This window comes from Sarcophilus harrisii, chromosome 6, assembly GCF_902635505.1.
Source record: "Sarcophilus harrisii chromosome 6, mSarHar1.11, whole genome shotgun sequence".
NCBI lineage: Eukaryota > Metazoa > Chordata > Mammalia > Dasyuromorphia > Dasyuridae > Sarcophilus > Sarcophilus harrisii.
The window spans coordinates 78,531,065-78,556,908 of NC_045431.1; the positions used below are offsets into that span (position 1 = coordinate 78,531,065).

General features: G+C 36.0%; 1 protein-coding gene across 9 annotated transcripts in view; it reads left to right on the top strand.

Moving 5' to 3' along the window:
• The window catches only part of TRIM2 (tripartite motif containing 2), a 121,949-nt gene that overhangs the window by 56,003 nt on the left and 40,102 nt on the right, over nt 1-25,844 (top strand). For 2 of the 9 annotated variants that reach the window (XM_031941965.1, XM_031941973.1), the window contains exons 1-3: nt 2,890-3,119; nt 11,035-11,216; nt 15,890-16,127. In XM_031941965.1, coding sequence (XP_031797825.1) covers nt 11,083-11,216; nt 15,890-16,127 — 372 coding nt within the window. In that variant the 5' untranslated portion in view covers nt 2,890-3,119; nt 11,035-11,082. The other 7 variants (XM_031941969.1, XM_031941972.1, XM_031941967.1 and 4 more) reach the window with 5 other exon arrangements.

A 25,844-nucleotide genomic window follows, 5' to 3' on the forward strand; every position in this document is an offset into this window, starting at 1 on the left:
AAAACAATCAGAAAATAGTGAAGGCAAGCTAATTGTGCAATATTTCAGAGTCTGATTCTTTTTCTACAGCAAAATAACGTTTTGGTCAGGTATACTTATTGTGTATCTAATTTATATTTTAATATATTTAACATCTACTGGTCATCCTGCCATCTAGGGGAGGGGGTGGGGGGGTGTAAGAGGTGAAAAATTGGAACAAGAGGTTTGGCAATTGTTAATGCTGTAAAGTTACCCATGTATATATCCTGTAAATAAAAGGCTATTAAATAAAAAAAAAAAAAAAGAAAAAAGAAAAGAAAATAGTGAAGGAGGGATAGAAAATGTGGACTAGGGTAGGGAACAAGGGGGAAAGGGAAGGGGCACTTGATATAAAGAATGGAATGTTTCAAGGTATCCCATGTAGGGGAAGTCACTCTATTGGGCATTTGTAAGTCAGGAGCTGCCTCCAATTCTCGCACCCAGATTTCCTGTGTCATTTTTCCTTTTTCTAATTCAATACTCATACCTCTATCAAAAATAATTTCATTATAAATGGGAAATTATCTGATTGTGGTACATCCCCCCTCCCCCACCAAAAAAAACCTCAAACTCATTAGTGATTCCCTTTTGCCTCTGGAATAAGTTTGGCATTCAAGGCCATTTGCAATCTGGATTCAATCTACTTTTCCAATCTTATTTCAGAGTGTTTCAGGTAATTACTGTTACCTTTGTGTCACCAGCCACACCAGATAGTTCATGGTTCCTGGATCTCATTCTGTCCTCTCCATGCACTTTTATGTATACTATCCCCTGTCTCAGAATGCATTTTTGGCTCTATTGTTAGATATCCTTCCCATTCAAGGCTCATTCAAGAGCCACCTTCTCCATGAGTCTTCTAGCTATCCCTAGTAAAAAATAATCTTTGAACTCTCTCAAGACACTTAATATTATTAATTTTTTTTTTTACTGTGTATCATCCTTCTACTAGATTGTAAGCTGTCTGAGGCTAAAATTCTGAGGGTTTTCCCTCTTTTGCATTCCCAGCATCTCACACAGCACCTTGCACATAGGAGATATTTAATAAATGTAATTATTTTGGGGGATTGCAAAATCAATGTGATTTCTCTGCTGTTCAATTGTTGTCAAGTTTTTGGATAACACTTATATTGTTTGGTTTAATACTCTCGTTGGAAAATCAGGAAATAGAATCTATAAACTGTATTTCTTGTTCCTCACCTGTAACTTCATGTTGTTACTTTAATAGGATAAACAAGACATAGTCCTCTCAAATCTCTTATCCTGATTATGGTTCTTTGAGTATAGAGGATCTCTAAAAGGAGGGGGTATTTTATTTGGGAAATCTGTTGTTACACGACCATCTTGAAGTAATAATATTAAGTGTCATTTTGAAGACCTTCTAACATGTACTAATGACTACTTACTAGGAGAGAACTGACCTCAGTCAGTCAGACCTACCCGCATTCAAATCTTGACACACACTGTGTATAGAAAGTCACAAATCTCAGTGCAGAAGGCTCCTTTGCAAGTGAGAGTTGAAGGCAAAGAACTTTAACCTTTCTGTTTCGTAGAAGTTGTTTTGTTTTGTTTTTTTTAACTGAGACGTATACCAATAAAATCCTAAGTCCTGCCTCTCTCACCCCTCCACCTCCTATCTCCAGCAATAAAGCTGACATTGATACTTATGCTTTAAGGTTTCAAAGGCATTCTGCATACATCAACCTATTTACTATACAGAGTAACCCTATAAGGTAAATGCTATTATCATCCCTATCTTACAGGTGCAGAAACGGAGACCTGGGTAACAGTTAATAAATGTCTGAGGTACCATTTGAACCCAAGCTCTCCTAATTTCAAGGTCTGGGTTGCATCACTGTGATCCTGACGAGAAAACAAGATTTAGGCTTTGTTCGTTTTTTGGTTGTTATTGTTGTTGTTGTTTTTTCCTTTCAGATTTTATCAGAAGTTTCAGTAACCGCCTTTTTCCTACTAACTAACTAGTAGTAAGTGCGCCCGCCCGTGTTTTTTTACACATGCGCCCTAGCATCTTTTATATGATAATTCTCAATTTAAATACCGAAGCAAGCTTTGTGTACTTCGCGTCCCACCTAGAATCTGGAGGCTGTCATCCCTTTCCCTTTCCCTTTCCCTTTCCCTCTCCCTCAGATCGCTTCAATCCTCCATCAAGCTAAGGAGTCACTTAGGCGATGCTTTTCCGAGCTGCGTCACCCCGGGAGAGGAGTACACTAGTTGCCGTCTCCCAATCTTGTACTTTACTAACCCTCCAAATTCAGGGGCCCCATCCTCCCGCTCCCCCATACACCCAAGCCCCACCCCGCCTTCCCCCCACCCCCTCCGCAGCAAAGCATTGAAACAGCTGATTGCTGACTCAGAAGGGGTGGAGGAGGAGGAGGGAGGGCGAAAAAACCCCCAGCGAATCTCATTGCAGCTCTCTGCTGCATCCCTATCCCACAATGCTTTGCCCTCTTTGCTGCAGTCTTTTCAATACAAGCTGAGTGAGAGAAAGATGTACTCAATAAAGATTGATTGGTCTGAATCCTGAAGGGGGTCTCCCACTTGTTAATGCCCCAGAAAAAAAAAAATTCATGACGACTTCACTGGGGCTCCTCTTGTTTCCTCCATTTTTCTTTTCATCTGTCCTCTTCATGGATTGGAGCATCACTACATGTAGAGTCCAAGCTAGGCTCTGTCGCTAAGCATGGCTGTGCTGTATGGTAGGGTATTTTAAGCAGTGCTTCCAAACTTGAGACATTAACAGGAATATGCTTTGTTCCTTTGGATTATTGCGGAGCTAACTGCAGCCACAGCCCTTGGGAGGATTTAATACTTTACTTCGTTGATTATTCTATTTATCTACAGCGATGGGTAGGTCTTAAATATTCAGATTTGCTCAATATTATGCCAGGTGGATATCTGATCTCTCCTCCTATTTTATTCTGGCTCTTTTTTTTCCTCTCTCTCTCTCATGGTGATGCTGCATGCTCAGTAACTATAGGAAGTAGAGAGAGAGAGGGAGACTTACTCTATGCTTAAACAAAGGCACCAGATTAACAAGAGTGGGGAGAAAAATCGTGCAAGATTGTGCTTATCAAGCCTCTAATGTGAGTTACTAGAATTTTATTATTTTTTATTGTGTGTGTGTGTGTGTGTGCGCATTTAATCTTAATTTGTTTTATTCTACTGGGAGGGATTCTTTTGATTATTTTTTGTGGGGGGGGGAGCATAAAGAAAGGGATGAAACCTTTCATCTACTGAATTCCACCCTAGCTTTTCAAGGGTGAAAGGGAATATTTAAAGTAGCCCATCCCCCACCCCACCTCCTTTCTGGCCTGAGTTTCACTGCTCTCGGTTACCATTAGAAACCCATTCATTCATATAATACTTGACTTGACTCCCTTGGATCCTAAATGTCATTGATAAGTAGCAAAAGAATATGCTGCAGATGATTTGGGGGTTTGGGTTTTCTTTTTCTTAATGATTCTTTCTGCCATGAAGTAGTGTCTCACATCTGGGTGGAGTTCTGTAGCAGAATTGCATGGAGAAAGAGTCTCTGGGCTGGGCATTGCATCCTAAAACATCAGGCTGAATTTGTTACACTAATGGGATTTCTCCAGTTTTTATTCCTTTTTTTTTTTTTTGTATGTGCATTTTAATTATTATTAGTTTGGAAGGAGAAAGGCAGAGACAAATGATTACAGTTGTTGTTTGAAATGAAGTAAATGCAATAAATGTGTTCTAGAACTAAAAGGTAGGAAACAAATTCCCATTTCTTAAAGAGAGAAAGGAAATGGAAAAAAAGACTATTTTAGTGTCCAGGATCTAAATGACAGGTGTAGGCTCAAGCTAGGGTATTTTTTAAATTCTTCTTTACCCTTTGGTTTCATTGCATAGATCAGGTTTCTGCAATTCTATTGCTCATGAATAAATTGAAGCCTTTTTCTTAATCCTAAAGAGGCTATGTAAGAGCATCCATATGAGCCCCAATAATTTTTTTTTTTTTACTTTTCCCCATAACATACAGGCTTCTTTTGACTCTGCCAGGTGGATTTAAAAGTTCTCCAAATATGTACCTCTTTTTCCTCATGATTTTTATTAATTTCAGCACAGATTCCTTGAGAGTTCTGTTCCTAACCAACTGTGATGTTAAATAATGCATGCCCCTCCCTAGCACACAATGAGAAGTTTGTGTGTGTGGTATGAAAGCAGCTTTCTTTCCCAATGGAATGAAAGGCCAAAGGCTTCAGTCCAATTTTCTCCTAGAAAGATACAAATGACTATTTAGTTTGGCGATTTAAAACTCAGTTTAAACCACACTAAAGTCTTTCCTCAATCAATGAGTTTTTTTCTTCTAACAAAAACTGTAAAGAAATGGGATTTTAGTCGGTGCTTGATTTGGCATAGATCTGCACCTTTTAAGAGCAAAACCAATTCACCTGTTTCCAGTTAAATTTGTAATCCTGTAGTAAAGATTTGACTTATGCAGTGACAGAAACCTGTTGGATTTTATTATCTAAGAGATAAAACTAAAAAAATATTCAATCTTGGTCATTTTGAGAAAAAAAATTACCCTTCACTTTAATTTCTTTGGTTTTTCTTTTTTCCTCAAACAACACCTGACACTTAAAGCTACCATATTCAACCATGAGCATATATCATTTTGGTCTGCCCTTCTAACATTTGCTAAAAATAAATACTTTTGCTTAAAATGATTAATTTCAGGAACTACTTTATTATAAAAGAAGTGGCAGATAAAATTAATTTTACTATATTTGTGGTAACTTGCAAGCAGATGACCATTAGTTGCTTTATGGTATTAGTTCTGATGTTGAACCCTGTATTCTGATGTAAGTGGCTTTGTATTCACAGAGCATTTTCAATCTGCCCTTAGAAAAATAAGATGTCTGCCATTCAACTATCTGAATTTGACAAGATTTGACTTTGAATTTGATTTTTTCTTTTAGAATTTGTATTTTTAGGGTAGCCCAGAAATTGAGTAGCAGGTGGGTCATTGATAATTAGAATGGTCTTGTCATTAAAGGGACTCTCCATGTTTTTTTCTTTATGCCTAGAAAAAAGATCATCTTTCACCTTATTTTAACATCTTCCATTCTATTCTCTCTATTTTCCCCTGTTTTCTATGTATTAAACACATTTCTTACTTTCCTCAAAAACCTATTATTTTGATAGCACAAACCTAATTAACTTCGCAAACAGATTTCAAATGGTTAAGACAAAATATTTTCTTCATGGCATGGATACCGTAGAGGCTCTGTGCCTTGTGCAATTCCAAATGAAGAATGGTAATCTCCTTTTGCTACAGACAATAAGGGTCTAGTGCTAAGCAATCTGGTTTGCTGTGACCCTTTCTGCCTTTTGTAATCCCATGATGCTTTATTTCTCTGTGTCCTTCCCAATCGTTTTAGGTCAGCAAGGGGAAGAGAAGTAGCCCAGTGATTGATAAAGGGTAGAAGACCCCACTTGTTTTTATTGCTTCATGCTACCAGACTACATTTAAACTGGTCTGCTTTGCTCAAACACTGTCCATCATAGAGAGCCAGACTTAGGAGGGGGAGAGAAGCTGAAGGTTAATGTAATAATTTACTTCAGAAATCTGAAGGGTTATTGTGAAACTAACCAGCTGCTCCTCAAATTTCCAGAAGTCAGAGTAGGAAAAAATAGGTATATGTAGCTGAAAGAAAAGGATGGATTTGGGGTAAGAGAGAAGCTATTAGAGGAAAGTTATGAGATCCCTGGAAACAAGATAGCTCTTCATAGTTTGCAAAGCAATTTCCCAGCACTTAACACAGTGCCTGGGACATAGTAGGTGCTTTAAAAATATTTATTGTTTGATGACAAGAAAACAGTAAGAGAGTCAAAAATACATCTGTATCATAGTCACACAGCTTCACAGCATGAGATGGATCTCTGCCAGATTCTACAGGGTCTCTTTTGTCTCTAAGTGCTATAATTGATGCTTCTCTTTCCACTACACTTCCTCTCCAATGGAGAATTTTGGGTGGCTTGTAGATATTCTTTCCTATAGGAGGGAATTGGATTGGACAACCTACTGACCTATTTTTCAGCTTCAGTGTTCTATGATTTCCTATATTTTACATAGACATTGTGACACTGCATGGTATGGACAGATGTAGCGTCTGATCTGATAATTTATAGGCTAACCCTTCTGAATTAAGTTTTATTTAGCTGAAGTTGGTATAAATGGGCTATTTTCTTTTTCTTTTCTTTTTGATTTTCCCTTTCTTTCTTACTTTCAGTCCTCATTTATAATCAAAATTAACTGCCTGTGAGTGATAACACACATTCATACATCTCCTCTTTAATGATGACTCAATGTTTTGCAATCATGCTTGTTTAATCCTATGCCATTACTGATTAGACAAATCCTCTTTCCCCTCTCAACCCCATACACCACTAGAATTCCAAAATTCTCGATTCAGCATTTTCTCTGCTTTTTGTCATTAACTCGTTAATAATAGATCATACATTATTACCATGGAGATAGAAATCTTAAATGACAGAAAAAAGAAAAAGTTGCAGTCCAGAAATACCAGAAATATGAAATTATAAAAACTAAATCCAATAGCCTAAGGCTTCAGTGTAATCCACGCTATGCTGTCTCTATAACCCGTGAGCCAAATGAAATATGTTGATTTCCCAAAGGAATCCAAACCTTAGAAAACATATACTTAAGAGTTTGTTCTCATTTTCTCCATTCCTAATAGGGTCTTTTTTATTGCTTCTCCTCAATCCCACAGAAATGTGGGTTATATGTTGGGGCAACTGGGAGTGGAATGGGTCAGGAAGAATGCCAGAGATGTTATGTGATGAAAAAGTGCTGGGGAAGGATTTGTGTTTTTCCCAAGGTTATGTTTAGTGCATAAATTCTGTTTAGAATTGCAAACACAAGAAAAAAAGTACTTCTGCCTTTTTAATTTGGCACCTTTCCATTTTAAAGATCTTTGATTTTTTTTTTTTTTAATCTTACCTCTTTTGGGGATATACTTAAATGTATTTATTAACATTGGTGTTCAACATCAGGCTAATGTTGAACATTATCTAGTTTTAAGTTCTATGAAGATAATAAGACCTTGTCTTAATTATCTCTAAATGCCCACGAGTAGTTAGTATTTGTACAGTTGATATGAATACTTTGAATAGTGATGGTAATGAATAGAATGAGTGAATGAATGAATGAATAGATGTTACATGAAGAAGCAGGTAAATATTTGTTGCCAAAGAAAAAACAAATTACAGAATTTGGTACAGTATCCTATTATACACTAGAATTGTAGCAAAGAGCTCTTCTTTCTCTTCCTACTATGACATGTTCCTTTTCCCAATTCAACGCTAGAGTGCATTAAACAGCTCTCTCTATGCATATGGCAATCGTGCAATTAGGGTAAAATACTGTAATAATGCAACATTTGTTTTCCACTGACAATGAACATCAATCTCTCTCCTACATGTGATATATGATCTTAACCTCTTATATTCGGCGTCTTAGACATTAATCTAATATAATGTCAATGTGATATTAAATATTTACCATAGTATTTATCTTTCCTTTTTGGGGAGGGGTGAAGGTGGAAGAGGAAGCATTGTTTCATTGATTCTTCTGTTCTCCAATACTCAATTTCCCTTCCGAATGACCTTATACAGGTCCTACTAATGATAAACTTCCCATGAGAATATAACAAAGACAAAGCTTGTCACACCCATGGTTTTAACTTGCTTCCTCTGACAATTGCAGTCTTGCGTCTCTAGCAGAGTACGTTACTACCATTCCATTTTATTTTCCCAACAATCCCTTATTTTTGCTGACAATGTAAAAGGAAAGAGAATCTAAGATTTCAAAATCCTAGAGAGTAAAGAGACCAGCCCAGTGTCATGTACTTGTTGCCTATTTTAAAAATTCATTGAATCTTGAAAATAGTGGAAGCATCCAACCCTTGACTCAGCAAATGTTAGGGCTAAAAGGAAGCTTAGATATCATCTCATCTGACCCGTCTCAGGTTATAATTGCTGCCCAGATAGGTAAACTGATTTGCTCCCGGTCACACAGCTAGTTTCTAGCAGACCTAAGACTAAAATCTAGGTTATCTTTCTCCCCAGACCATGAATCTCCCTACAACTACATTTTATGGAGACTCCTATACATTCTTTTGCTTAATTTAATGCCAAGTGACATTTCTGTTGTGAAAAGAAGGGGGGATCTTGTACCCAGTGCCTCTTCCTATGTTACTGTATACTTCTTTGTTGGAAATGAAACTCAATAATGGAGGAAAGAAAAGGTATTACAAGACTAGAGAGAGGCAAATATCCCACTTATCAAAAAGAAGGTAGATCTGCAAATCATGAGTCAATGAACTTGACTTCAATTCCCAGAAGAATTTTAGGAAGCATTAAAAATCATAATCTATTGGGAACATATATGTGGAATGTTGCAGAATGAAATAAATAGGGAAGTAACCAAGAAAACAATGAAAAGGGGGTGGGGAGGAGGAGGCTGGGGAGAGTCAGAGAAACAGAGAGATAGAGATGAGAGACATGAGGAGAGAATTGAATATATTGTGAATATTTAATGGTCAGATTTGGAGAAAAGAAGAGATGAATAATCTCCCTTTTGTTGAAGAAGTGAGGTGGGGTCTGCAGTTCTAGAATGTTGCACATGCTGTCACTAGTTTTACTGAACGTGGGCAAAAATTTACAAGGGGAGGTTCATTTGCTAAGATGGAGTATATACAAAAATTAAAGTAATTTTAAAAAATATTTCATAAGCTTTTGAAAACGAAAGTGATGATCACTAATGAACTTATTAAAATAAGCCATACACCTTAGAATTATGGAATGTTGAGAACTAAACAAGGCCTTGAAGATCAAGTCTTACATGATCTTTCTATAAATGAGGAAACTGAGATCCAGATTGGTTATTATTTTCTCATGGACATATACTGTTAATTGGTTGCAGAACCAGGTCTTCCTAGTCTGAATTCCATTCTCTTTTCATCATACAACACATTACACAAACTATTTGTCCTTATTTGATATAAAAACTGGTAAATCAGGGGAATGTCAGGTTCATTGTGTCCCTGGATTGCACAAAGGCATTTGACATTCATGATATCCTTTTGGACAAGATGCAGAGATGTAAGTTTAATGATAGCACAATTAAGTGGGTTTGGAACTGGCTGAAGTATTGAACAAATCAAATACTGATAAATGGAGTGGCTGTTCACCTAGAAATAGGTCTTCAATAAAGGGCTATATGTCTCTTTTACTACATTATTAGTGATGACTTGGGCAAAGATATAGATTTAATACTTCTTATATCCATGGCTTACATGAAGTTGGGAGGGATACACTAAAGGACAGAAACCAAATTCCCAAAGGGGAAAAAAAATCTTAATAAGCAGAAACTTTGAACCAAATCTAATAAGATGAAATTTAATACTGAAGTGGGTTTTGATCCTCTGTCTTCTAACTCTAAAATTAGCAAGATTTTGGAGGTCTAAATTGGTCTACCCTTTACTATTCTCTGCTCTTACTTTTCTTTGTATCTCCTTTGCACAATGTCTGGCACATAATAGCGCTTAATAAATGTGTGTTGATTGATGATCACTGTAAGCACTTGTTTTCCCAGTTTTCTATTTTCTCCAAGTTGAGATTATCCAAGTCATTGTGCTTAGGAAATTGATAAGATTTCAGGGCAATGGAATGGCCCTCTACATCTACCTGGAGCCCCCCACTATATACAACTTAATGTACAATGCAATCTGATATCCACTGTAAGCTATGTCCATTCCCATAGCTTAAGACTTTGATCATTGTTTAAAGTACTAATTGCCTTAGGAGAGGTAACACTTCAAGCTATCATCTGTCATTTGAATGATGCTATAAATAAATGTCAGAGCCTTTCTTGAAAGCTGATTTGAGAGAGAAAAATGTTTGGAACCCAGAGATTGAAGAGAGGAAGGAGAATTGGAAAGGTCCTTTCCAGTTTTTAATCTTATTATCAAACTGAATTACTACAGGAGGTACATATGCATCCTCAGATGCCCCCACAAAATAGTAATTTTGAATTATTTCAAAAATGATGTATGAGCAACATTTTTCCATTCAATTCCACAAACATTTACCAGGCTCTTAATATGAGCCAAACATGAAAAAATGGAAGGTAGGGAAGTATAATGTATTTAAGTGCTTAAGGGAGCTTTGTAAATCAAATTATTTTGAAAACAAATAAAATAACCAGCAATAGAGTCCACCCTCTTTGTGCCCTGCAGCAGTAGGCTTCCTGTTTTATGAGGTTTGAATATAGTTTAGCAATTCTGATGTCTCACCAGTCTCCTTAATTAGATTCTACCAGTATCACTGATATTATGTTCATAATGACTCATTGCCAGGAGCCTGGCAATGATCAATCTTTTTGTCAGGCAGGTAGTGCAGTGCATAGAGTACCAGTCCTGCAGTCAGGGAGACCAGAGTTCAAATCCAGCTTCATAGACTCACTTAGCACTGTGACCACGATCAAGTTATTAACTTTTCTCAGTTTCTCCATCTGTACAATGGTCATAATAATGGCACCTACCTTCTATTGTTGAGAGGATCAAATGAAATGGTATTTGTAAAACACTTAGCACAGTGCTCGATACGTAGTAGATGTTTAATAAATGACTGTTTTCATTCTTTCTTTTGGTAGAGGCAGATGAAACAGTAGAAAAAGTAGTAGAATTGGACTCAAAGATTATGGATTCAAATTCTTGTGATCTTGGACAGATAACTTTGGATTTCAGTTCCTGATCTGTATAACAAGGGGGGTTGAACTTGAAGACCTTTAGAAATTTAGAATCACAGTTCCAGGTCCATCCTGATCAATTAAAATCAATGTTGATGAATGGATGTCTAAAATGAGCATGCTAGTGATGGCTCTGCTATTTCCAAGTGGCTTAAAAATGCTTTTCTTTGTCTGTCTTGGTTTTTTATCTGTGTTAGCAGCATCGTGCAGGGTAAAAGGAATCAGGACCCTTATGCCAATGGTCTAGGATGGCCAGTGAAGGTTCTAACATCCCCAGTCCTGTGGTGCGGCAGATTGACAAGCAGTTTCTGATTTGCAGTATATGCCTGGAACGTTACAAGAACCCCAAAGTACTTCCCTGTCTGCACACTTTCTGTGAGAGGTAAGTAAGCATTTTGGCTGTGTGACAATGGAAGAGTGTCCTTCCTCAACCTACAGCAGCCATGCACTTTCCCAGAACTCTACAGTTACCCAATGAGACAATGAGTCTTTTGTTCTCTTGTTAAGACATCTAGTCACATAATCATAAGTTGCCAATTATTTGCTTTATTCAAACAACTGCAATTAAGAAACACCAACCAAACATCCACTAATTATTTCTGACAAGGTGGGGAGGGAGCGGCAAGGAGCTCATCATTTTCGCTTTTAAAATTTTTATTTCGCTTTTATCTTTGTCCTCTTTGAAACTGCCTTTGCTAACCACCATCACCTTGTGGAGAGTTCTCAGTGAGGACCAATTAAAAACCTGTCACTTCCTCCCACAGGCTGTCAGATTCTATGCAATCTGACAAATCAATGGATTTGTGAAAGACTCAAAGTCAAAAGAACAGACCTTCATTCTTGCAGATACTTCAAAAGATAATTTTTCAGTCGTTAGCATTTATACGCTGAGATTTCATTGTCATATGATGTGTTTCAACACCAAAACCTGTTTGTGAATTCCTCAACTATGCAATTTTCAGGGAAGCTTATTTTATGATCCTAATTCTTTCTACCCACCTCCTTTGTAGGTATTCTACTTAAATTCTTGCTGCTTGGAGAGGTCCTATTCCAGATGGAAAAATTCCCCTAAATCACTCTATCCATTCTGAAGAATAGGAAAATATGTCTTTCTCTCTTTTGTTAATATTGCCATATTGTTAATGCAGGATAAAAATGATAGTAAACATTTACAACTATTAAATAAGGTTTCTTTTTTTTAACATAGATAGTAGTTAGGTATTCATATAATATCATGGGATTTTAAAAAAACATTTATTTAACTATAGTAAAAAAGTATATTTTCTATGGTAATTGGATGCACATCATGTGAAAATGTTTTACTTCCCACTATAGAGAGAATTTTTTTTTTTTTTAGTAATTCAGTGGCTGTCAAAGTTTTCCATTCCATCAAAAGATTTAGCTTACTTTGGCCTTTGCCTAAATGAAATGGTCTAATATTGGTTTATTTTGGAAGGTTTAAAGTACCAAGAGATGATCAAAGAATTTTCTGTTATTGTTATTCTGGTCTGTGGTATTGCTCTACCCTATTGTGAAAAAATTTAATTTTTCAGTCTTTCACAATGAAGTCAGGTTAAGAAGAGGCCATCTCTTCCAAAATCCTCACTTTATAGATGTGAAAACTGACTTGCCCAAGATCACAAAGCATATATAATATTAATGTGTTGAAATTTGAAGCCAGGTTTTCTGCTTTCAAAGCCAGTATCCCACATTGTACCACACTGATTCCCTAAATCCACTTATTGTCATTTCCATGTCTATACATGGATCTGGTGGGAAACTTTGTCCCGAGAGAGTCCTTTCACCAAGCACACATGGAAAGCTAGTTTTGTCATTTGAAACTGCTATCTAAATAGACTCACAATGTTTGGGGAGGAAGGTGTCAGAACCCCTCAGAACCCTATGCTCACATGTGGTTTTCCCATTAGCTGTTTGCATTCTTGTCTTCCAGCTGAATTGTAGGATGTTCCAGGGCATTTTTAGCTTTCTTCTGCTTCTTCTATTTGTAGGTGCCCTGCCTTAGTTTCTGCTGCTTGAGGAAGCTCCACTCTAAGTAAACCATTGAACTTTAAGTTTTAATTCCCAGAATACAAGCTTGTTGAAGTCAGGGACTGTTTCTCTATTTGTATTCTCAGTGCCTGGTGCTTAGGAAATATTTGATAAATGTATTGGCTCGTTTATTTTTTTCAAAAAATTTACTTATTTAATTTTTAATTTATGGCCTAAAACAAGCATTTCCATAACATAGTATAATAAAAAAGATGATTGCATATGAAATTGAAGATCTATTGTGTACAATTTGCTATTCCTTTTAAATATATAATAGTTATTGTGTAATTTGTTTCCTTTTTTATCCAAATACAATTTTTTTCTTAAGCATGTTGATTTATTTTTAAATTGATATCAAATTTATTTATTAAAATAAAAATTATTAAAGTTGTGGCTTTACTTGTTTGGAAAGGAAATGTCCTTTCCAAACAAGGACATTATGTTCTGTAAAGAATTTGGAGGTGGATGGACAGATTGCTGACTATGTAACCACCTCTTCTGTTTCCTACCTCAAGTTCATATTGATCTTGAATTTGGGCTCAAACTTATTCATGTCACTTGAAGAAGGCTGTGTTGGTGAGAAGGAGAATCAATTCTCCTCTTAAACCATAAATTATATTGCCCAATCATCAACCAACTCCGTTGCTTTAATTCCTCGGTCATGCTTAATTTATACAAAGAAATGTGCTGGGCAGTGTGATGGGATATAAAAAAAGTATAAATCAAGTCAATAAGCATTTATTAAGTGTCTGCTGTATGCCAAGTACAGTCCAATATGTTGGGAATAGAAAATAATAAAATGAAAACAGTCTTGGGCATCTAGAGTTTGACGCACTACTTAAGATAGTGTATTTAACATACTTCTTGCCATTGGGGATTTTAATCTTTTGCCTGCTCAACCAAAATTCACTGAAAACTCTAACTTAGGAGTTGTAAGGTGGCACAATGGGTAGAGCACTGACTCTGGAATCAGGATGATCTGAATTCAAATCTGGCCTCAAGACACTTGACATTTCCTAGCTGTGTGATCTTGGGCAAGTTACCTACCTTCTGATTATTTCTATTTCCTTATTTTTAAAATGGAGACAATAATAGCACCTATTTTCCAAGGTTGTTTTGATGGTCAAATGAAATATTTGTAAAAGCTCTTGGCAAAGTGCCTGGAACACAGCTGTTATTCTTCATTCTTTCATAGAGAGGATCAATGACATCACAAGGGTGATATCTTGACGTGGGCATGAATGAGGCAAAGTTGCGCAAGTCATCAGCCTCACTCTAGTGAAAAGAGCCCATGATGAGACAAAAGATAAGTTAAGCCCAGGGCCCAGGATGCAGTGGGTGACCTTGGCCTGTCTGAATTAAGGTCTTTCCAGCTCTCGGTTGGTCTAAGTCAATGACTATTCAATGACCAAGGGCTGTTAGAGAAATGCTTATTCTTATTCTTAATATAGCAAGGCTAATTATTTAAAGTATCTATGAAGTACTTTTTTATTTTTTATTTTATTTATTTATTTTGCTGAGGCAATTGGGGTTAAGTGACTTGCCCAGGGTCACACAGCCAGGAAGTATTAAGTGTCTGAGATCACATTTGAACTCGGGCCCTCCTGATTTCAGGACTGATGCTGTGTCCACTGCGCCACCTAGCTGCCCCTACTTTTTTATTTTTAAAAACTTTTTATTTTTTAAATACATGCAAAGATAGTTTTCAAAATTCATTTTTACAAAACCTTGTGTTCCAAATTTTTCTCCTTCTCCCCCCCCACAACCCCTTCCCTAGGTGGCAAGCAATAGGTTAGAAATGTGCAATTCTTCTAAACATATGTCCACATTTGTCATGCTGCACAAGAAAAAATAGATCATACTGGATTTATATCCCAAAAGATCTTAAAAGAGGAAAGGGACCTGTATGTGCAAGAATGTTTGTGGAAAGTCTCTTTGTAGTGGCCAGAAACTGGAAACTGAGTAGATGCCCATCAGTTGGAGAATAGCTGAATAAATTGTGGTATATGAATGTTATGGAATATTATTATTCGGTAAGAAATGACCAGCAGGATGATTTCAGAAGGCCTGGAGAGACTTACATGAACTGATGCTGAGTGAAATGAGCAGGACCAGGAGATCATTGTATACAGCAACAGTAAGATTATATGAGGATCAATTCTAATGGATGTGGCTCTGTCCAACAATGAGATAATTGAGGAGAGTTCTAATGATCTTGTGATGAAGAGAGCCATCTACCCAGAGAGAGGACTGTGGGAACTGAGTGTGGATCACAACATAGCATTTTCACTTTTTTTGTTGTTTGCTTGCATTTTGTTTTCCTTTCCATTTTTTTCCTTTTTGATCTGATTTTTCTTGTGCAGTAAGATAATTGAATAAATATGTATACGTATATTGTTTTTAACATATATTTTAACATGTATAGCATATATTGATTGGATTACTTGCTATCTAGGGGAGGGATTGGGGAGAAGGAGGGAAAAATTCAGAATGCAAAGTTTTACAGGGGTCAGTGTTGAAAAATTATCCATGCATATGTTTTGAAAATAAAAAAAAAAGAAAAATTATATCAAAGGTGAAACAAAAAAAAAGTACAAGAAAAAAAAAAACCAAGCAAACAACTCAACAACCACAAAAGATGAAAATACTATGCTTTGATCCACATTCAGTCTTCATAGCTCTCTCTCTGGATGTGGATGGCTCTGTTTATGGGAATTGTTTTGAATCACTTCATTGCTGAAAAAAGCCAAATTCATCATAGTTGATCATTGTCTAATGTTGTTGTTACTGTGTACAGAGTTCTCCTGATTCTGCTCACGTCACTTAACATCAGTTCATGTAAGTTTTTGCAGGATTTTCTGAAATCAGCTGGCTACGAAGTACTTTTAAAAATTGTTCACATGCAGATATTTATGTATATATGAGTATGTGTATATTATGTATAATCATGGTTCATTTAGCTCCTTTTGTCACGCTGACTTTCTCTTGTCATTTTTTCTTCATTAGGTGTTTGCAGAACTACATCCCAGCGCACAGTTTAACCCTGTCGTGCCCCGTGTGCCGCCAGACCTCCATCTTGCCAGAGAAAGGGGTTTCAGCGCTCCAGAACAACTTCTTCATCACAAACCTGATGGACGTGCTGCAGCGAACACCAGGCAGCAATACAGAGGAGTCTTCCATCCTGGAGACAGTCACAGCTGTGGCTGCGGGGAAACCTCTTTCTTGTCCCAACCATGATGGAAATGTAAGTGAGATGGGGGGCAAGGAAGGACTCTTTCTTTTGGTTGGGATGAAAAAATGATATAATGCACTTACACATAAAATAACACACAGTTTGATTCAGCATATCTATGTGTGTCTATTTACCATTTACTTATGTGTATACAAACACATATAGAGATACCATTAAGGGGAAGGCAGTATGTGTGAGAGAGAGAGAGAGAGAGAGAGAGAGAGAGAGAGAGAGACGAGAGGGACAGAGAGAAAGAGAGAGACAGAGGGAGAGTGAGAGAGGGAGGGAAGAAGGAAAGGAGAGAGAGAGAGAAGAGGGAGAGAGGGAGAGGAGAAGGGAGGGAGGGAGACAGAGAAGTGGAGAGTGAGTTGTGGCTAGAGAGGAAACAATACTTATTCAATCTATTATGAACAAGTCACTGTCCTTGGTTCTGGGAATATTGAGAAAAAATTATAGTCATTGCACTCATGGAATTTTTAATTCATCTGGGAAAATATGAAATATATATATCACTGTACAAAAAGATAGGGATAAAGAAGAGATCTAAAGTGTTAAAGAAATATTTAGGAAAAGAGAGTTCACTTTCAACTGTAAGGATCAGAGGCAGCTTTATGGAGCCAATGGCACCTGTTTTTGTTGAAAGAATATTAAGATTTTGACAGAGATGAGGAGAAGTACAGTCTAGAGAAGAAGGAAAGGATTACCCAAATGCACTGAGATATGAGATGTTTCATTGAGTTTCAGATTCAGCTCAGATGCCAGACTGAATAGGTGCTAAAATCTACAAATCAGAAAGAACAATTAGCACATTGGTATTCTGCATTTGTGGTGTAAAGGATAATCGTGTGTTAGCTTAAGTGCCCATATGTCTGACTGCAAATGTCATTATTGGAAAATATCCAGTCTCTTATTAAGAAATTCAGGATTGAAATTAAAGCACATTTTCTTTTACTGACAGGCACAAATGACTTCAGATAAATTAAAGAGATCATAATACAAAGGACAACTTCACAATTTATATTTGTATTACATAAGCAAATAAATAGATATAGGTATAGGTATGCATGTCACCTGCAGTATTTGTTTCCTCGAATTTGTCGTCCACACAGTTGCCAAATTGATATGCAAGATTTCAGTGTAATACATCAAGAACTAGAAAGAGACCACAGTTGGCATTTAATCCAGCCTCCCAACTATAATAAGGAAAAGGAAGCTTAGGATAGTTAATTGATTTGTCTAAGATCACATAGGTAGTAAGAAGAGGTAGAATTTGAACCTTGGTCTTTTGATTCCAGAGCTCTTTCTAATATGCCATATTGCCTTTTTAATGTTGGAAGACTTGGCTCACATCCCTCTCATGCTTTAATTTTTTTTTTTTTTGCTTAATACCTGCGGGCACTCACTTAGGCTCCTTCATCATCTCAAAGGTTCCCAAGTCCCCTTTTTCCTTTTAGATATTTCATTAATTTTTAAAAAATATTAGTCTGACTTAATCTGGGAAATCAGCATTGCTGCCCTACTTTGAAAAAAAAGACCATTACTTATAGTTATTTAGTTGTTCTCATTTATATCTGACTCTCTGTGACCCCATTTCAGATTGTCTTGGAAAAGATATTGAAATGGTTTGCCATTTTCTCCTCCAGCTCATTTTACAAATGAGGAAACTGAGGCAAACAGTTAAGTTACTTGTCCAAGGTCACACAGCTAGTAAGTATCTCAGGCCACATTTGAATTCAGAAAGATGAATTGTCTTCCTGACTCCAAGCCTAGTATTCTACCTAAAACTCCACCTAGCCGTCCTTATATTATCATGGTCAGTATGTAAATTGTTCTGGTTCTGTTTTTTTCACTCTACATTAATTCATATATAGATATAGATATATATGTATTTATATATTTATAGATATAGATACAGATATATATATATGTATTTATATATATATACACACATACATTTATATGTATAATGTTCCCAAATTTCTCTGAATTCTTTAATCTATCTACTGGGCCATGTTGACTCTGACCAATGAAAAGGTCTTTAATTATTTTAAGCTCTTTATTGCTGTAAAAAAAAAATGTTTTGTAGTTTATTTGATGTCCTAGGTATACTGCATAGATTGATACCTTACCTCCCATCTTGATTTTTTTTTTAATGAATTTTACAATTATCTTGAAATTATTTTTCTGTTTCCCATGGTTAAGGTGGGTTTTTTTTTTAAAGCAATATAATGAGTCTCATGATTTATGTAGGTTTGTTTTGTGTCCTCCTTAACTGAAGTTTCAATTAATTATAATTGTAATCTCAGTAAATCTACTTATCTACAGAGATTCTTGTGTTTTCTTTGTGTTGTATAGAATACCCAAATTCCATATTTTATGTCTGTAGGCAGGGATTTTTAGAACTATATAATACAACAATAATAATAAACATCCTTGGTTCCTCTCTAATCCTATTTTTTTAAAGGTTTCTATTGTTTCTATATTCTAAATAATGATAAAAGACACAGTAAATATTTGTTGAAATTATCTGAATTGCAAAGTGGATCTCTCTAGTACCTTTCAGAGAACAACTCCACTGTTAATATCTTTTAAATTAATATCTGCAAAAGGCTAGAAAATTTGGATCAGTGAATGCTGATCCCCAGGATATTAGAATATAATATGTCCGGAGTCAAAAGAATAGGTGATATCAGAGTAGTTATTTCTTCTTCTGATGAAGATTATAATTCCTCCATCCTTTTGAAGACCATTTTTAATGAACCTACCCTAACACCCTCTCACCCCCCCCAAACTCATTATCTAAATCTTTTTTTTTTTTTTTTTTTGGACAACAAAAGCCATCAATTCCTATTCTTAAACCCTTTCTAGGTTGTGGTCACTAGATGGCACAATGGGTAGAATATTGGATCTGGAGTCAGGCTTGAGTTCAAATTCTGCTTCAAACATCTACTAGCTATGAGACTCTGGACAAATCACATCCAGTTTCCTTGCTTATTAAGGTTGTTCTGAGGATCTAATGAAATAAAATACTAGTAATTATGAGGGTGATGATCATATTGATAGAAACTTAACCTTTGAGAACCTATAGTCAATTCCATATTATAAAGAGGGACAGAAACAATCATTCATCAAATGCCTTCTATGTGTCAGGTATTGCTAAGAACTTTACAAATATTATCTCATTTGATCTTCACAACAACTCTGGATGTAGGTGCTAATTTTATAACAATTTTAAGTTAGAGACTGAGACAGACAGAAGTAGTCAGTCTCTGAGGCTGGATTTGAACTCAGTTCTCAGTTCAAACTGATTCGAGTCCCTGTTTTATTATCTACTTTACTACCTCGTCACTATGACAAAGCATTATAAAAGGACTTTAATGGATTTAACAGACTTTAATACTGACTTCTGTAGCCCAGCACTTTCATTGGATTCATACATTCTCTCAGTTCAATACTGGGATCTGACCCCAAAATATCATGGTCTCTCTTTGGCTCCCTATTTCTTCACTTTTACAAATCATTGTAGACTATTTTTGAATCACAGATTTAGAGCTAGAAGAGACCAGATTACAATAATTATTTTGTATAATTGTTATTGTTCAGTCATGTCTGACTTTTTGTTTCTTTTGAGGATTTTCTTGGCAAAGATACAAGAATGTTTTGCCATGTTCTTCTCTGCCCAATTTTTTACAGATAAGGAAACTGAGTCACACAAGATTAAATGACTTGCCCAGAGTAACAGCTAATAAGTATCTGAGGCCAGATTTGAACTCATGAAGATTTGAACTCAGTACCATTGCTCTATGCACTCTAGCACCACCTAACTACCCCATTTTACAGATGGGTAAATTAAAACTTAGGGAGTTTAGTTGACTTGCTCTTGATCACATGGGTAGTAAGAACAGAACTAGGATTCAAAACTAGTACAACACACTTTCCACTACACCATATTTTTTCTTCACTTTTTATTTATTTTCAAAGTCATACAATTGCATTATTTTGAATTACTGAACAGCATATGGAACTGCCTCAGTCTTCTCATCTGCAAAATGAAGGGATTGGACTCGAAGGTTTCTAGGTTCCTTTTCTATTCCAAATCTATGATCCTGTGGAAATCCTATGAATGATGGAAGTGTGCAGATCCTGAAACCATGTTGACTATAGTCAACTATATCAACTATATGTATATGTATGTATATATTTCTACACACATATATATATATATATGTAAATAGTCAACTATAGTCAGTCTATAACCTTGATGCAGATTTATACATCTTACTGTTTTAGCTAGTGTAAACTTGGATCATAATAAACTATAGCTGATCTTACTTTATTTTCTCTCCACTTTTTAGAATGGGAATAAAAGTACCACCTGCCTCTTAGTGTGGTAAGGAAAGTACTGTATAAGCCTTGGACGACTAGATTAATATACACTTCTCTTATCCTACAAGCCGTTGCCAATTTTAAAGACATTGTTGGATTTCAGTTGAGAATTTCTGAGTAAGAAATGCATAGAAATAGTAGCAATATGTGTCTGACTTAAGTAAAAGAAATCTTAAAATGTATCCAATGTCAAGAGAGTCACTTCAGCAGAAGGAGTGATTGATGATAAACGTAAATCCAATAATGGAGAGATCCATAACATCCATAAACTGTGGGTTGATTGAGTTAAAAGAAAACATCAATAAGTTGACAGAATTTATAAGAAATTGAGCTTAAATTGAATCCAGATAGCAAACCAGAGGGCAGAAAAATCTGCGACCTATTCCCACAAATCTTATTCATCTCATTTAGAAGAGAGCTTGCAATTCCTAAACCAACAGCTTTGATTAATTAGAAGTTATTGCTTTAAAAAAAATACACACGCTTGCCTTTTCCACACACTTCAAAAGTTTCTGACCAAGTTTCTCTCTTCTCTCTCTTTCTCTGTGATATTTGACAAATCAGTTTGATTTATTCAGTATTTATTTAGTATTCCAGAACTGGAAGGATCCCTACATGCTATCTAGGTCAACCCCCATTTTTTTTTTTTTTAATAGAGGAGGAAACTGATACCTGGGCTTGTTGATCAAGATTATATGAATAGTATCAGATGCCAAAGGTATAATGCCAGACTTGTGCTAGGAGCTAGGATGTGAAGACAAAAATGAAAATGTTTGGAACTTACAATCTACTGAATGGATTTATGTACACAGATAAATAAACATATCATCTATGACAAAAAGGAAAATAATTGGGGAGGGAAAGATATTCCTGATCCTTGAATGGAGCATGAGATTCTAAGAAGTAAAAAGAGCATTTAGACAGGGAGTCAGAAGATGAAAGGTTGATTACAGGGGGGGAAAATAAGCTAATGTGCCTAGAAAGTAGAGAGTATGTGAGAGGTGGGGTGCAGGAAATGTGAAATAAATCTGGAAGAATAGACTGGGAAAAATCAGACTAGGAAGGCTTTAAATGCCAAACTGAGAAGCTTTATCCTAAAACTCAGAAGGTACATAAGTGTTCTTTTTTTTCTTTTCCCTTCCTTCCCTTCCTTCTTTGCTTTCCTCCCTCCTTTCTTCTTTCCCTTCTTCCTTTTCTTTCTTTATTTTCTTCCTTCCTTTCTTTTTTCCTTCTCTCCTTTTTTTGTCTTCATACAATATGTATGCACATATATTTACAAAACTATGCATATATATATATATATGTGTGTGTGTGTGTGTATTCATTTGCATGTGGGAGTATATATCAATGCATATGCATGTGTATATAATACATAATATTACATATGCTATATATTACACCTATGGTTGTTTTAATGTCATCACCATAATTTTATAATAGCTATTATAAGTATGCATAAATTCATTAATGTTAAAATTCAAAGGGACTTTATAATCAAACTCTTGAGTTGGTAAGGCAAGCATTATTGTACCACTTTACAGATGAAAAAAACTGAGGATTAGAGAGATACATGATTTGTATGTAGTCCCACAGTTAGTATGTAATCAAAGCAGGCCCTTATAAAATGGGCTTCTATAACAGTTTCTATTAATGTAGAAAAGGCTTGTAGAATCTGGTGAGAGTAAAAATTTCTAAAGCTGGAATTTTAGAGTTACCAAAACAATATAGGAATGACTAAAATTGACAGCCTTCATCTATTTCTCTGATTCTTTAGGAAAGAGAAGGCAGAATTGGAGGGAAAGAGAGGGAGAATTGCAAAGAAATGTTTTGTTAGCTCCTGAAGCCCAGTTAAACAGTGGAGGGAGGATCCTGAAAATGGGACAGCTCCAAGCTTCTAATCCCTCCAGTTTTATGAAGAAGTTAAGAGGTTTTAACTTCAGATGAATTAAAAACATCTTTTAGAATGAGCATTTTAAAAATTATTTTCTTATTTATGCCAGAAATTACATGCCATCATTATCACCATCCCAACTGCTTCAGTCTGAATAGTTTAGACCTTTCTGAGGTGTGAGGAGATCTTTCCCAGAAGGAGAATAAACCCATTTTTGTTAAGCCACATATGTTTTTTCAGTGCTGGGATTCTTCACGTTGTAAAATTTTATATGCCATCAAGAGTCTTTGAAAAATTAGTAGCATATGATTTGAATTCTCCCGTTATTTCCTTGAAGAGGGCAACTGGGGGCCACTGTGCTTTCTAAATAGCTGGTTTCCTTATATATACCCATCTGGAACTAGATCAGTCCTGTTGCATTTCAGATAAATCGATCACTGCAGTTAATTGCCAGGGTAAATCACTTAAAACAATTCAGGAGTCTGAAAGTTAATAAAACAGGTCCTTCCCTGTATACCAGGAAGCTGCTGTCATGATACAGATTAGGACATAGGCACCAGATTCTGTCATTTATTAAAGTACTCTGATGCTATCTAGCTTCTAATTAAACTGTCTGGCACAGCCTGCATAAAAAGTAGAAAAATGATAATCCAGTTTTGGTAGGAGCATGCAGCCCCCAAAAGGGTTCTCTGTCCACAGTCAGCCATGTTCTCTCTTAGTTAGCTCCGTGCCTCACAAGCCAACCAAGGGACACAGATAACTTTTTACACACATCTTTGCTTATTTGAGTTTTTGGCCATCAAAGAAGGTAAGTTGCTTGAATCTCTTACCAACAAAGAAATTAAATTGTGTAATCTAGTCCAATCAAATAAGCATCTATTAAATTGTGTGATATATGTGAAAAACCCAGGACTACAAAGATAAAAGAAAAACCAGGAACTGCCTTTTAAAATGACCCATTACAGCTTCTAGAACTAATTTTAGAGACCTAACTTGGTAGCTTTTGTGGAAGAAGACTGAATTTAAAGTGAGAAAAATTGAGTTTGAAATTCTTAACCCTAATGGAATTGAATGGGTTGACTTTTGGGAATACAATTATATTTTTTGTCAAAATAAATCTAAGAGACCAGCTTAGGAAAGACAATAGATGCTGATATTATACTCAGGAGTTGGATATAAGTAGGGTAGCTTTTTTTCTAACTCCAGTAATTCAATTCATTAAACATTTTTTTAGGGAAGATCTATGAACTCTTTCAAATGATGTTTCATTTTCTGTGCTCAGGAGTTCTGGGCAGTTCTTACAGTACCATGATGCTATGGTTAGAACACTTGGGCTGAAATCAGGAAGACTGGAGTTGAAATTCATCCTCATGTGCTTAGTAGCTGCGTAACTTGAGCAAGTCACTTAACTTCTGTTTGCCTCAGTTTCCTCAACTCTTATATGGGCATCACTATCACCGTTACTATTTAATATTGTATTAGAAACGCTAGCTATAGCAATAAGAGCTGAGAAAGAGATTAAAGGAATAAGAATAGGCAATGAGGAAACCAAATTATCACTCTTTGCCGATGACATGATGGTATACTTAGAGAACCCCAGAGATTCTGCTAAAAAGTTATTAGAAATAATCCACAACTTTAGCAAAGTTGCTGGTTATAAAATAAACCCACATAAGTCATCAGCATTCTTATATATCACTAACAAAATCCAACAGTCAGAGTTACAAAGAGAAATTCCATTTAAAGTAACTACTGATAATATAAAATATTTAGGAATCTATCTGCCAAGGGAAAATCAGAAACTTTATGAGCAAAATTACAGACCACTTTTCACACAAATTAAGTCTGATCTAACCAATTGGAAAAATATTAAATGCTCTTGGATAGGGCGAGCAAATATAATAAAGATGACAATATTACCTAAACTAATCTATTTATTTAGCGCTATACCAATCAGACTCCCAAAAAACTATTTTAATGACCTAGAAAAAATAACAACAAAGTTCATATGGAAAAACAAAAGGTCAAGAAAAAACTCTTATATGGGCATAATATTAATACCTAGGGTTGTTATGAGAATCAACTAAGATAATAATTGTAGTAAAGTGCCTGGGACACAGTAGGCACTATATAAATGTTAGCCATTATTAGTTATGGGAAAAAAGTGCTAGGCTTGGAATCATCTCTATCTTGAAAGAATTTTTTAATATTGCTTATTGCTCCTTCTAGGTTGTCCTTTTTGTGTGTATTTGCATTTCCATTCTGTTCTCTTTTTGTTTCTTTGGTGAGGTTTGCCATTACAGAGCCCAGTTTGGTTTTTTTTCCCCAGCCCATTATTTCTGCTGTGCAGGCTATAAATTCTATTCTAATTCTCGTCTGTCTTTTAAATCATTTAGGAACATTGTGTTGTGGTTCTATGTTCTCCTCACATTCCACAGGGTCCTCTGTCTCATTAAGTCCTTTGTTGAATCATTTTCTTTTATTTCACTTTATTCACATTATTCATAGTTGCCTGAATTCATTTTCTAGATCTGGAGGCCATATTTTCTTCAGTGTCAAACAATGCTATAAAGCTAGTGTTGCAAAGACCTGAACAGACAATAGCAAGCAATTCTGTAGCATCAGTGGAAAGCAGTTTGACCAGCCAGTACTGGGTCAGAGAACTGAGAAACAAAGAGAATGGACAGTAAGAACAGGAGAAAGTGTGTGTGTGTGCCTATGTGTGAGGGATTATGCAGCAGACTAACCCAAAGAGAAATGTCAGTGTCCAGTGGCATTCAGTTCTATCTACCCAACAGTCATTTAGGGCAGAGATCTAAAAAACCATAAATTGTCCAGAGTGGGAAGAGGCTGAGAGGGATAACCACCAATATCAGAGGAAAGAAAGTCTGAAACAGACTGAAATTACCAAAGTTTTCATTTACTGGAAAACTTAAAGACATTGAACATAAGCAGATGAATTAACAGAAAAAATATTAACCACAGAAGAAAATATGGCCTCCAGACAATGAAGATGAATGAGTAAGGGATTAACAGGATCAGACTTGGATTTCAAAAATATTAATTAGGCAACCATATGGAGGATGAATTAGAGGAAGAAAAAACTAAAAACTTAGTTTTTGATTCTAAGGTCCCATTCAGATCATTGACTTTTGACCTGTATTTTATCTCTCCACTGGATCAGTGTTTCTTCTTCCTCCCTCCCTCCCTCCCTTCCTTCTTTCCTTCTTCCCTCCCTTCTTTCCTTCCTCCCTTCCTTCTTCCTTCCTCCTTTCCTTCTTTCCTCCCTCCCTTCCTTATTCCCTCCCTCTCTTCTTTTCTTCCTTCTTTCTTCCCTCTCTCCTTTCCTTCTTTTCTCCCTTTCTTCCTTCCTCCCTTTTTCCCTTCCTTCCTTCCTCCCTTTCTCCCTTCCTTCTTTCCTCTCTCCCCTCCCTTCCTTATTCCCTCCCTCC